Source organism: Telopea speciosissima, chromosome 10 (genome assembly GCF_018873765.1).
Source record: "Telopea speciosissima isolate NSW1024214 ecotype Mountain lineage chromosome 10, Tspe_v1, whole genome shotgun sequence".
Lineage (NCBI taxonomy): Eukaryota > Viridiplantae > Streptophyta > Magnoliopsida > Proteales > Proteaceae > Telopea > Telopea speciosissima.
Window position 1 is genome coordinate 62175435 of NC_057925.1, and position 15042 is coordinate 62190476.

Sequence of the window (15042 nt, forward strand, 5' to 3'; positions counted from 1 at the left end):
CTAGTTAACTATACCATTTGTAAGACGTTTCAAAAGGGGGTTTTTTTTTTTTATCGATTTTCTTCAATTAATGATTGAATTTAATCTTCTGCATGAAATCCATCGATTCTGCATACACCTTCCAGCTTATATCAGCCGCAGGACATAAACCCAATGAAGCATCGGCGGCGAAGCCGAATCTAGACCAACCATACTCAACGGCCAAACAAGCCAAGTGTACGAAGAGTTTTGGGGAACCCCACGTCGAAAAACACTGTACCCTATTCTGGATATCTGGATGATTAAAACCAGATAGGGTTGTTGGGTCTTTGAACAGCAGGAACCTCAATCTCCAAGGAAGGAATAGGGATCTTCGACGTTATTGGAATTGGCTCCTCAGACCATACCTACCTTGTTTTTAATCCAGTTGTTTATTTGATTTTTCAGTATCTTATTTCAATGCTTCACGCAAGCTTTTATCTTATTCTTTCTTACTTTTCATTATAACATTCCATACTCATCCATGCTACCATTGCTACGCTGCTCTGATTTTATATCTGCGACCAAAGCTAGGAGGAAGAACCATGGTTATTGGATTTCAGGTTGCTCCGAGAGTTGCAAGAGAGAGAGAAAGAGACAGAGAAAGAGTGCGATTAGGTTCGAACTAGGAGGAAGAACCGACGAACCATGATTCCAAATCATAAAAACAGAGCTGTGCTCTGAAACAGAGTTCATGTCGGATTTTCAGGCGTGTTTCAAGGGAGCCGCTGCTTCAATGGGAATAGCACGCAGGAGTTGTGTTTTCTTTTCTCCGGCAACGGCCATGCGAGAACCAATTCAAATGATAAAAATCCTTTTTTGAATCGTTTTTCAAATGGTTTGATCAATCAGGGTTAGGATAGAGGTATGGTGTGGTTAACTAGGATTAGGATATGGATTGGGGTAACTAGGATTAGATAAGAACTTAAATGCTTGTTTTTAAATTCTGCCAGTTAGATTAAATAATGCCACATGTCACGATTGTAAGGGTTTTTTAAGAACTCACAGATTTTAAACTCCAAAAGAGAAAAATCCATCTTTTTCACAGCCAAAGGAAACTTTTTATCTTTTTGTTTTTTCTCAACATGTCCTTCGCTTTCAAACCACAAAAAAACCGCATAAAAGAGTTTTAAGTGGTTATGGGTTCAAACCACCTTGGGGTCTATCCCCATCCCCCTACCCCTATTAAAGCTCTCTAATTCCAACCAAAAAAAAAAAAAAAAAAAAACCGCAACACAAAGAGGCAAAGAGGAAACAAACAGAAAATCAATTTTACTCACATTTATGACGTCCTACAAGTAAGGCTCGTCTTCCCTGTCTTCTTCGAACACAAAACACCGATCAAACAAGTCTTTCTTCCTTGACCGTCCGTCTCCTTCTCTACGTAAACAAAATCCAGATTTTTCTGACACGACGAAAGGGGAAGAAAAATCTCTCTCTCTCTATCTCTATCTCCCCTTTCTTCTCCCTACGATCTCCCTCTTTTCCTCCCCCGTTCCACCCACCCAGTGTGGTGCAATGGCCGACAGGAAATTGATGGTGATGAACTGGGACGGGTTGGGAGACGATGACGACCAATTCTTCGAGTCCTTCGATCGGATGTCCACCGTCCTGGCAATGGACATGGCCTCTTCTGGTTCCGATGACGACGAGGACGAAGACTACGACGACAACCGCATGTCCTTTGCGTCATGTATTTCAGCTCCACCAGAGGAATTCCGCGGCTTCACCACTGCAGCGGCACCCAGCAGAAGAATCTCCAAAATGTCTGAAGACTACGATATGTGGATGGCCGAACCAGGTTCCATCAAGGAGCGCCGCAAGAAGCTTCTCCAAGGCATGGGTTTGGCCGGCGCCGCCTCTATAAAACCCGGCGTTTCTCTAACCAAGGTCGCCACCACAGAAATAGAACAACAAGAACAAAAGCAAATAGAACCTTCACCTTCTCCTTTGGCTCGTACATTGATTGTTCGATCAAGATCAGATGGAAATGTGGCATCTTCCTTCATGATTGCCCAGCAAAGAATGGAGGAACTTCTTGGTATTTCATCGAAGCATCATCTTCTCCGAACCAATTCCGGGTTTTCATCGTCAAGAGACCGCAAGTCGCAGTTACGGAGCCCTAACTCTGTTAATCTTACTCTTGATCGATGTGGAAGACGTGCAGATGCATCGCTGTCATCTAGGACATTTAATGGGAAAGGTAGTAGGTTTTTTGTGATAAAGAATCTGGACACAGGAAAGGAATTCATTGTCAATGAATTTGATGATGAGGGTATGTGGAACAGAGTCAGTGATCTTCAAACAGGGAAGCAATTGAGCAGAGAGGAATTCGAGAAGAGTGTGGGGTTTTCCCCAATCGTTAAGGAGTTGATGCGGAGAGAAAATGTGCGTAGAGATCCCACATTGGCAGTCACTGAGAGGAAGGCCAGTATGAATCTACAGAATCTAAATCCCATAATTGGAAGGAGTTTGAGAAAGAGCAAGAGAAGAGGAGCTGCATGGTTGAAGAACATAAAGGGTGTCGCCAATTCGGTAACTGGACGAATCGGTGACATGGACCAAAGGTCGATGAAGAACTCATCACAGTGGACCAAAGTCCGTCAACAAGGGAAATCATACAAGGAGCTCACAGGTTTATATATGTCCCAAGAAATCCAAGCTCATCAGGGCTCGATTTGGACAATGAGGTTTAGCTTTGATGCTCATTACCTTGCGAGCGCAGGAGAAGATCGTGTGATTCATGTGTGGGAAGTGATCGATTGTGATGTGATGTCGTCAGCTTCGAGGTCGCCAGAAGAAGGGAGTAATACTTGTTCCACCCCAATCCATCCCATGGCGTCTGCAATTGTTTCCAACCAACAAGATCGACCACCTCTTGAAGAGGCTCAGGTGATGTCATCGGAGAAGAAGAGGAAAGGGAAATTATTGTCCAGCAGCAAGAAGGGTGCAATCCCTGACTACGTGATGATGCCAGACACTGTTTTCTCCCTTTCGGAGAGGCCTGTTTGCTCTTTCCAAGGTCATCTTGATGATGTCTTGGATCTCTCTTGGTCCAAATCTCAGGTTAGCCTCCTCTCTTTCTCTTAATGAGGCCTTTGTTTTTTTATATAGGTAAATTTCAAATCTCCCTTCCCACCTACTATACAATTACAATCGTTCGCTTTAAAGTATAGCTGTATTGTTCATTCTCTTTAACCACGATTTAGAATTGAGATCGTCACTTGGATGGGGTATTTGGGACCCACAAATTCTTCAGGTTTAGAGTTGAGATCTTCATGGTGTTGGGGTGCTAGGGACTGAGGTTGAGAAGATGAGATGATAAATATACGGTAAATAAATAGTGGCTCCAGATGTTTAAGATCATGGGTGAAATGAAAGACTAAAGCTCTATTCAGTATTATTTCTTGGAATGCATTATCGACCTAGAATGCATTCCAAGAATTCATATCCCTTGTGTCTAGTATGCATTCTAGGTTGATAATGCATTCTAAGAATTCATACCAAACTTAGATTTTGTCTTCCGTCCATGATCTTCTCAACCTCAATATTTTGTTGGTCCCAGACACCCTACCTCCTAAAGATCTCAACTTTAAATCGTGATTAAAGAGAATATAATATACAGTTATACATTATCGACCTAGAATGCATACCAAACACAGTATTAATTGTGCCATGTAGCATATATCAAATGAGACTGAAATTTTGGTGGACAGGTACATCTGAAAATCCACTACCTACATGTCAAGTTTCAATCTTAACAAAGTTGGTTAAGTGACAAAATAAAATATTAAAAATTTAGGACTAGCTATAAAGATGGTGCACTTGTGAGGCTGTGATGCTTGGGCTACTGAGATTATCCATGCCAATATAATGGAAGGTTTATGATGAATTTGAATATGATATTTGACACATGACCATTCTTATAAATTGTTCCTTATATATAAAACACTAATAATTATCATATCACCCTTTCATGTCGCTGGTTCCGTATAGATATCCCATGGATAGCCTCATCCATGAAATCTTTTTTGCCAAAATATAGTATCATCACTGGTATTAGTTTGTTATATACAACTTTGCTAAACTATATCCTAGGTGATTTTGTTAGGCAATGACATATATGAGTCTATGATTGTGCAGCAATTACTTTCTTCTTCCATGGACAAAACTGTTAGGCTATGGGACATGGAAAGCAAGACTTGTTTGAAGCTGTTTGCGCACAATGATTATGGTGAGATGTGTGACATACTTTGTTATAATTTGAACATAATAATGCAGTATTTATTTTGTCTAGTTTTTCATTGCCATCTCTTTTATTTGTTTGGCAGTTACTTGTATACAATTTAACCCAATAGATGATAGCTACTTCATCAGTGGTTCATTGGATGCAAAGGTTAGATTATGGAGTATACCGGATCGACAAGTTGTGGACTGGACTGATCTTCATGAAATGGTCACTGCTACTTGCTACACTCCTGATGGACAGGTCCACTTATATTAATTTTGATCTCTTTCTTTACAAATATTGTTTGGTACTAAATGAAGTTAAATATTGATGCTTACCTAGAAGTGGTTAAAAACTATGTAACTTATTGTCACCGTATTGGTGAAATTTGTTTTTTTTTTTTTTGTATTCATGTATTATTTCAGCCACGTAGCTACTCAAATGGGGTTAAAATTTTGTGGATAGAAAAACCTGTGATTCGTTATTTATATAGGGTGCATAGGACTATAACGGGGTGCATAAACATGCATGAGAGGATATGTCATTGCATGAATGGGGAAATAATTGAATTTAAGACTGAAATTTGACATGTGACTAATCCAGGCAATTCCCTCGATGTCCAATGGTTGGATTTGTCACAATATTTTTTCACATGATAGAATGAAAACCATAGTTAAAATGCATTTGTCACCAATGTGGTGATAACAAATTTTTTCCAAACTTAATTGTGATATAAAGAGATTTTGGGTGAATTCCTATGGTTCCCAAAATTTGATCAAGTTTTCAAAAAACTAGATATTTGACATTGTCAATAGAAACTACTCAAATTGAGGAATGTGCTGATTGAGTTTAGATATTTTCCTTAATCAATTGATAATCATGTACTTGATTTATATACAATGTTAAGTTTCTTTTGTTGTGATTTTTCTTTGTCTTCTTTTCACATTGAAGGGTGCATTGGTAGGTTCACATACAGGGACTTGTCGTTTGTACAACACATCCGGTATGTTCCATTCTGATAATTTCCTTTTGTTTCTAAAACTCATTGTTTGGTACATCATACTATGTTATTGAAGAAATTCTTGTTATTGTTATTACATAATTTGGATATAAGAGTGTTCAGAGAGTTCTCATTTATTGGTAGACATCAACAAAATGTTCTAATTTGAGAGACTTTCAATGCTATACATGTATGGACATGCTATTGTGTTCTTTTCTTTCGAAAGTTTAAAATGGATGTCTTAAAAATATTTAGCATTTTTAGCACAATCATTCTTGATATGTTCAAAACATGTTGCCAATATGGAGATTGAATATATTGATATCAAGATTTATTATTTATGTGCAATACTTTTACAAATCATCTTTTAAAATTCATTGACATTTGTTTTTCACCTCTCAATTTTATGATCTTTCAGAATGTAAATTAAACCAAAAAGGTCAAATAGATCTCCATACCAAAAAGAAGACTCAAGGGAAAAAGATTACTGGCTTCGTGGTAGCTCCTAACCTCCTTTTAATTATCCTTATGAAAATTTGAGAATATATATTTATTTATATCTTATTATATTTTTTTTAAACACTAATGACAATGTACCGTGTTTCTATTTTTACAATATGTCTGTTCAAAAATTTTTCTACTGTTTGAGTATTATAATTTTGACTGGTGCCCTTCAAACAGTTTGTCCCAACTAATCCATCAGAGGTGCTGATAACCTCTGCCGATTCACGGATCCGAATATTCGACGGTTCTGAAATCGTTCACAAATTTAGAGGTATTATTTATTTTTAATCTTATTATTATGAATTTGTCATATATAGGTATAATACATTTTGGTAACCCAAATCAAAACATATAACTAAATTGAATAAATGAAACAAAATAAGAAACATCATCCAATTGGTCTCACTTGGTTGTATGCCAAAGTTCTGCCCAAGTGTACAATTATCACTATCTTGATCTAACATTTCATATAAGGACATGAGACTCATCGAGTAGTTTGCGTCTATGTTTTTGTTTTGATACTAACCATTGTATACAAATTGAGAAAAATAATTAGAGGAAAAACTATTGCATTGTTAGAAAATGATGATAAAAAATTAAGTAACTTAAGAAACCTAAAGAACAAAAATTCATCAGAAGCTACAATTTCTATCATATGAATATGCACCATTCAAGTCTTAGTTCCATTTTCTTTTATTGTTAATTCAATTTACCCAAAATAAAAATAGATTGGACAATGCTAATTTGATACACTATCACATGTATTTACATAGATTTCTAAAAAACTAGTTATGAAGAAAATAGTCATTAAATATACAAATGTATTTAATCTAATTAGTACCAATTTATAATTTTTTTAAAGAGCCCTTTAGTTGAATTGTATATAATTCAACAAATTAGTATGCATGTAGATGACAACAGAGGAATCTTAGTAGTTGTTGGGATATCACTAGATACCAAACCAATAGAAGGATGAGCCCCTCTCAGCCCACTTCAATTCTTGTAGTTAATATCTACTGACATCATGAACATATTAAACATTGTTTTTAACTAAATTTGTCCAATCCATGTGATTCATTGGGTTTCAACAAGGATGGTGTTGGCACAAAACTGGCTGGCTATCTACTTTATTAAATTTACATGGATGTTGTCTCTCTTAATACTTTAGCTCTCAACAATATAATTTTAATTGATTAAGATAGTTTATGTATGTATGTATGTATGTATGTATTTATGTACATAACTTTGCTACAAATCTAACGTATGCTATTGGTGGACAGGTTTCCGCAACACAAGTAGTCAAATATCTGCATCATTCACTACTGACGGGAAATATGTTGTAAGCGCAAGTGAAGATTCTCAAATATATGTATGGAGACGAGATGAAATAAAAAATATAGGTGGTGGAAAAAGCAAAAAGATTACTACACGGTCTCTCGAGCAATTCCATTGCAAAGATGTTTCAGTTGCAATTCCATGGCCTGGATCTACCAAGTATGAACCACCGACAGTTCCATTGCTATCAAAGAGACACTCAAAACGTTCCATTTTGCCATTACTTCCATCTTCAAGTGCCTCAAGTTCAATGCTTGAGGAATATTCATCCATGCTCAACAACAACAATAGAAAAAATCTCCCACCTCTTCCTAAGAACAACAACATATTAGAGAGAGCATCATCGTGCATAGATGAGAGGCTTACTAAAGCACCTTCTAGGTTAGACTCGGGCATTAGTGTGAGCTCTTCATTTAGTTCAGATTCTGGTTATTTGAAGTATGGTGATTCACCTTCCAGTTTTGCTTTAGGCAAGTTTTCATCTTCATCTTCATCTTCATCTCTGTCATGGTTCGACGGTGGCAACAACACTGGGAATAATTGCATACAAGCAACAGCATGGGGTCTTGTGGTTGTGGCAGCAGGGTTGGGTGGCGAACTTAGAATATATCAAAACTTTGGGCTACCAGTTCGGTTAAGTCGTCAAAGCAATCTCTTTAAAGACCATTCATAACATCTTTAATAGAAATGAGCGTCTTTTCTCTCTCTCTCTTTTTTGTTTATAGGGGGAGGGGGGGTGCGATGACTTCTATATGTATGATATAATTGTTATAAGAAAAATGGATCATATAAAATGTAGAGTTGAGAGCAATTTCCCCCCCCTCTATAATTGATTGAATAATGTCGAAGCAATTGTTGATTTCCACTTTCTAACAATGGAGTTTTTCCTTGACCTACAATACAATCAAGGAATATACACTTCCTAGTTCCATTAGAGCTTGAACTATGTTCTCCATCAACCTTTGCATATGTTCTAAAGTTTTTACCTGATTGATCTTCGCCACCTTTCACAATAAAGGTTCAACTATGGGTTTGGAAACCTTGTTGGTAGATCTACCCCAATATGATTTAATGATTATATCTGTAGGTATTTCCAACATTTGGATCTACATGTGTTAAGCTTTAGACATATCAATTGTCACAACATTTCACAATACAATGGGGAGAATTAAATACACGATAGGCCACATGATTATGGAAAACGTTTTAAGTGTTGTCATTTGTATTGGAAATTGTGCTTATATAAGAGCAAATACATAATGGTTTTTTAAATTGGATCAAAGGGGGAGCCGAAAAATTGTTCGACTTCAGTTCAAATCGGCTCAGATCTTCTTTTTTTACCAAAACAAATTCCGATTTTTTTTACCAAAGGAAGAAATAATAAATAAATGCTAAAACTCAACATAGTAATAATAATAACAAATGCAACCCGTTTAACAGCTTAATTTTTGTCCTGTTTTTGAAGAGGATGGTCTTTAGTGGAGACTAGACTAAGGGTCTATTTGGTATCATTTTTCATTTTATTTATGGTGCATTTAAAAAAAATTATTAATAAAAAGTTTTTTTATAAAAAAAAATTAAAACTGTTTGGTAACTATTAGACATAATAGAGTATAGAATGAGATACTGTTTGGAAAGTAGTTATGCGTAAACAACTTTTAGTGATAGGTGAATAAATTCCCCCATCACCCATCTTCTTGTACTGCCCAACACTTGGCATGCATAGGGCCACTGGTGCAACCCCGCTCTTTCTCTCTCTCTCTCTTTTGGTAAAGGCAATTTATTAATGCTGGAACAAGGTCCCAGAAAGTCTCAATACAAGAGAAGATCTAAACAATGTGGTGGGGGGATTGATGCCAAACAAAATGTTGTTGAGCCGAAGCTCCTAATGAAGCTAAGTAGTCCACAACAGCGTTGCCTTCCCTCAGAGTATGTTTAAATTGGATGTCCTCGAACCCAAGCGCAAGGCGAGAACAATCAACAATAATGGGAGCAATTTTCCAAGGCACAACAACAGAGACTTTATTGAGGATGTTGATGACTAGAAGGTTATCGCTCTCAATGATTAGATTCTGGAAGTTCAAAGAGAGAGCCATAGTGATGGTGTTTCTGATTGCAAGAGCTTCAACAACAAGCACAAAATTCCACCCGAAATCAATTGCGAAAGAACAAATGAAGGATGCTTCCAAGCTACGACAAACTCCACCAATACCAGCACTACCTGGGTTTCCTTTGCTCACACCGTCAACATTGAATTTGACAAAGAAGGGTGTAAGGGGGATCCATCTGATAAATCTATGAGGGCGCTCTTCCTGATTCCTGTGTAATGGAATGTGGTCTTTAACTCTAATGATTGCTCACCTAATATTGATGTCTTGTTTGAAGGATTGGTTCCTAAATATGAGATCCCAATAAGCAGTCCACACATTCCAAATGATGTTGCAAAAATAGGCCATCCTAATGTTGCTGTCTCTATTGTTCCTGTTCAAGTTCTCAATGAAGTAAAGGATGATGTTAGAGAACTGTTGATCATTAAATTGCTAATGCATATCAAAAAGACGCCACAAGTGCTAAGTGAACGGACAATCCAAGAAGAGATGATTGGTTAATTGTTCTTGACTTTGACATAAGGAGCACAATGGATTTAAGTTCAGAACCCTCCTTATAAGAAAATCTGGGAGAGGAAGCCTATTAAGCAAGATCTTCCAAATCAGATGTTGAACCTTGGGGACAGTAGGTAAATGCCAAATTTTTAGACACGTCGAGTTCGGATTGTGATCAAGACCTTTGATGGCAATACTATATGTCGATTGTGATCAAGACCTTTTAGGCTGTCGGAGGTTGTTTGCTCCCTCTCCTGTCATCGGACGAAGCTCCACTCGCTGATCCAGTAGATCCTTGCAGATAAGTTTGAAAGTAAGTTGTGGCAGCGATTCTAGTTGTCTTCTTGCCGTCGGTTGAAGCTCCACTCGTCGATCCAGCAGACCTTTGCCGATCCGACAAGTTTGTTTGAAAGTAGGCTGTGGCAGTGTGTCGTCACGCGTGAGCACTTTGACGTTGTCTTTTCGGCACGTATGGGGCCCCTCTATTAGCACGCATGTGCATGCGCTTAATTTTCGCTGTTTGTACAGTTTTTTTTCTAGGGAAGTGGTTGTGACCCATCCCTTAGTCTAGATAACCCAGTCAATGGAATGTGAGACAGGGTCAATTTCCACTCTTTGGTTTTGGATACTGTTTATCCATACCTTGTGTTTATCATGTTCTCTATTTGTTTTATGTATCTTGTTTTCCTTTACTTGGCGTTGGGCCGCATGAATAAATAGCCTTCTTTCTATCATTAAAAAAAAAAAAAATACCTGCAACCCCATTTCAGGTGACCACCTATTGAAAAAGAAAACCAGTGTTACATAAACTTAGCCTATACTTCTCTCTAAAGAAGAAGAGTTTCAAATCTCAGGGAGAAATAACAGACAAGTGGGTTTTCTTCCCTTCTCCACTCTATTTGTTTTCTGGGGTTTAATGGATTAAAAAATTCCAGAAGACCAATCATGTCGTCTTCTGTATGGTTTAATTGAGGCATCCAGACAAAGAAGAGCACGTTCACTGTGTCTCTTCAATTTGAAAACAGAAATACAAAGTAGTGATTGACCCAGATCGATTTGTTTAATCTCGAATACCAATGAAGCACAGAGAGAGATTGATAGACAGAGAGGAACAAAGGGAGTTAAGAGACAATGAAAGAGATCATGGGAGGAAGGTATGTGGGGGTGTGGGTCTTTGTATGTACATACCCTCCTGCTTTCTCCACATAAATACTCTGTTCTCATTATCACACTCTCTGTTTCTGTTTACTTTTTTTTTCCTTCCAAATTCTTCTATGTTTTCAATCTCTTCTTTCTTTACTCCCTCCCTTATTTTCTCTGTTTTTTTTTTTTCAACTAGAGCTCAAGCTTTGGGTTTACTTTCCATGAATCCCACACTGGCCACACATTCTAAAGTAACAAGAAGAACAAATCCCTCTCCTTCCCTTATCAGCGAGCTCAACAATCTCAACTTCTTTCCTTACTTCCTTTACGCTCAAATCTTGTAGCTTCCATCAGGAACCCAATCAAAAACTTGAAATCCAGTTCAGAGTTTAGACCTCTCCCTTATGATTCAGTGGAAACAGTGATTTCTCTCGCAGGGCAGTCTCGCCTGCTATGGAAAATAAATTACACACACCCTACCATTAGTCAAGAGCTGTTAGTCAATTGTGTTTACCTTGTACACAATACGTCGATACATGCAAAAAAAAAAAGACAAAAATAAAATTCATATAGAAAACAACTCATCAAGAGCTTTTTCCTAGAGTTCTATTCTTTTTGCTTTCTTGGAAAAGGTTCTTTGAACAAGTGGTAGGGGTGTCAATTGATCTGGTTCGGGTCTCTAAGTCGGATTCTTTAATGGTTTCGGCCTTAAGGGGTTAAAGATCAACACTGGACCAATAAGCTAATCAGTTCCAAACCTGAGATCTAGGACCATTAACTAATGGGTGGGTCGATTTCGGGTCCTACATGGTTCCAAGCAATCCAAAATAATAATAAAAAAATCTCTTAACACATGCTATATAAAACAACAACAACGATAACAACAACAACAAACTCAAACTTATGCCAACTTAATGGGTCGGCTACATGGATCCAATTAAAACAACATAGGGGAAATTGAGGTCTACACAAAAAAATGAGGACGAAGAGATAGGGGACAGAGGGATGGAAAATAAGATGAGAAATGATGGATGGAAAATAAAATAAAAAGAAAGATTATTTGCCTCTTCTTTTTTTTTTTTCCCACCAAAAATGGCAAATGACAAATGATAGATGGAAAATAAAATAAAAAGAAAGATCAAACTAAGAGGAAAGAAGTACAACCCAACAAATTAGAAGAATCTCAATTAAATGGGGTCTGTTACATCGATCCTTGCCCTCTAATAGGCTCTATCCGAGGTCATACTTGGTATAAGACCTATACTATAAATGTCCTTCCTTGCAACTTCTCCTATGATCATTTTAAGCCTACCCCTAACTTTCTGGATCCTTCAATCGAGATCATATCAAATGCTATACATATTCAATAATATTAGAATAATATATTAATTTTATTCACATGAGATATGCAACCTACTATCATTTTTTTTTTTATCAAATCACGGAACTAGTCCATATTACCTCTTGTTTTGTACAATTAATAAATAGGAACACCACCATTCTCATGAGTTATGATTATTTTGGGATATGTTCTTAAGTTAGTATTCCCAAATGGACCCTTAAATTAAGAATCATATCTTTGGTAAAATAGCATTTGAAACAAGTGGTACTAATGAAAATGTAAAACTAATAAAAATAAAGGGTTTGACCTTAGCTCTCATGACCTAAAGTCTTAAGAATTATATAATATATAGGGTTAGGATGTGAACTTGTTCCGGTTCCGATAGTTCCTAAATGGTCTATCAGTTTTGGAACTGCTGGAGGCCAATAAATTAATAGGTAGATCTGTAACCAAACCAATAACTTAGCAATAGATCCAGAACCGAACCAAGTTAGGATGTGAATTTGTTCAAGTTCCAACGGTTCCTAAATGGTCTATCGGTTTTGGAACCGTTGGGAGACCAATAACTTAGCTGTAGATCTAGAACCAGAACAATAAGCTATTGGGTGAGTTGGTTCCGCTCCGATTCTGACCCAAATTTAACACCCTTAGTAGAGGGTACACTGACATGCTCTCTCTCTCTCTCTCCCTCTCCACATGAAATGACTTTTTTGTTCCTTATTTATGAAAACATTTCATCACTTCAGGGTTCTAAGGCAAGGAATCAATATCTAAATCAGATCCAGCTAATTCTGATGATTTGATCTGCTTCATTTCGGATCGGACAAAAACAACTAAATTCATTATAAACCCTAGAAACATTGTATGGATCACACGCTCCTGAGTGGTATGAATCAGATCAGGCGGGTTGGCTGATTCCAATTCACTCTATTCAATTTTGATTTTTAAATCCGTGGTGTCGTCCCCCATTGGTGTGCTCCACTATGACGCTTGTTTAGAAAACCTTCTCCAATCTTGGTTTTAGGTATCATGGGGATCCATATTGTTCTCGGCATACTGTATTAAATATTTTTTGAGGGATGAAGTACTATAGTTCGGGTTCAGGGCGGACTAGGACAGGCTCGTGCCGACAAGGCCAAACTTGAACTCATAGAATCTTTCGTTGTTAGTTTGATTTTGGATTAACCCATTCTCACATTGGAACCGATGGATTGACACCCATACGAGTGTGCACTAAAACCCTGTCTCCATCATTTTTTTTGGGAAAAGTACAAGATTAGGCACATTTGAGTTTACTCTTACCAAATTAGCCACTACTTGTTCAGCTTCACAAGATTGTATATTATTGGGTTTTACTTTACAAAACTAGCCAAAACATCATTCCATCCTTATTTACATATTCTTTATGACATTTTTGCCCCAATCCTCATCGTTTATTCCCTCCCTCTTCTTCTTCTTCTTCTTCCCTCCGGCCAACCCACTGTTTCAATCACACAACCCACCCTTGCAATCCCTCCTGCGCCACCCCGTTCTTCCTTCCTCCCATCTCCCTACTCACGGTTTGGATCGTCTCGGATTAGCAGGAAGCCAAAAACCCCTCAAATTACCGCCGTGTTGCCATCGTTAACAAGGAAGACGACCTTCAATCTTCAAAGTGAAATTAACTTTGAAACATTTTTCGTTCTTTCTCTCTCTTTCTCTGCAACTCCAACCTCCACCACTAGGTTATTTCTACTCAAGGACTTGAATTTAGATAGATCCATCATTCCTGCTAATGCTGTCAAACCACCTCCATCTCCATGACCACCTGGATCCCAACTCATCTCTCCTCTCGGACTCATACGCACCAAGCAGCAGTACCACTACCTCCCCAACAGTAACCCTCTCCTCTTCTTCACCATCGCCTCCTTCCTCTCCTATACTGTATCCCTCTGCTCCACCTCCTCCACTTCCTCTTTCTCTAATAACAACAAAAACGATCATGAATGATCGCCCCACCCCCACCTTCCTCTCCCCTTTCAGTTTATTATAATAATGTCACACTTCTTTCTAGTTTCTTCTGTCGATCAATCCCATCTCAAACTCGTCAATAGCGTATCCAATTCTTCTTCCTCTTCTCTTTTTCAATCCTTTTTCTTCCAATAGAATATTATAGAATATTCAAAAGGAAAAGACGAAAAGAGCCGAGAGGAAATGGGATTATGTAGCCATCTGAACGGCGTCTCCTCGAATTCGATCCCGATGTGTTGGTAATCGGGGCAAACTGGTTGCGCTATTTGCGATCCTTGCTTATTGGGTTCCTCCAATCGATCGGTTTATCGAGATTTAACATGGTGGATGAGGTCGCCGGCGATGGCCTTTTCGGTCCACTGGGCTCCGGCTTGGCTTGGCTGGCCTAGTCATATTGGCTGAGCAGTTTAATGTAAACCGAGTCCTCTCTTACTCTGAGTATGGGGAGGAAGAAGCAGCCTCTAGCGGCATCGGCGGAAGCGGATTCGATATTTTTAGATTCCGTTGTGTGCTTGTGTAGGTTCACGAATGGAGAGCAGGGGGTGGGTTCGGCGGTTGAATGGTGGGTTGGCCTGTGGGATTGCAGGGGTTACATAAGAAGAAAGATGAAAGTAAGAAGAAGAGGTAGGGAATAAACAGATAAAATATGAATTGGGGCAAAAATGTCATAAACAATATGTAAATATGGATGGAGTACTGTTTTGGCAAGTTTTGTAAATTAAAACCCAAAAGTATACAATCTTGTAAAGCTAAACATGTCATGTTGTAGATAATTTGGTAAGAGCAAACTCAAAAGTGTCTAATCTCGTAATTTTCCCTTTTTTTTTTGTTGCTGAGAAGTTGACTATTGGATTTTTAT

At 37.9% G+C, this 15042-nt stretch overlaps 1 protein-coding gene across 1 annotated transcript; it reads left to right on the forward strand.

Annotated features, from left to right (window-relative positions):
- The first annotated feature begins 1386 nt into the window (after positions 1 to 1386).
- On the forward strand, positions 1387 to 7779 carry LOC122641535 (WD repeat-containing protein 44). The gene is made up of 7 exons (XM_043834800.1): positions 1387 to 3084; positions 4162 to 4252; positions 4350 to 4507; positions 5198 to 5249; positions 5665 to 5744; positions 5928 to 6021; positions 7031 to 7779. The coding sequence occupies exons 1-7, from the start codon at positions 1537 to 1539 to the stop codon at positions 7756 to 7758; spliced, it is 2751 nt and encodes a 916-aa protein (XP_043690735.1). The 5' UTR covers positions 1387 to 1536; the 3' UTR covers positions 7759 to 7779.
- The last annotated feature ends 7263 nt before the right edge of the window (positions 7780 to 15042 follow it).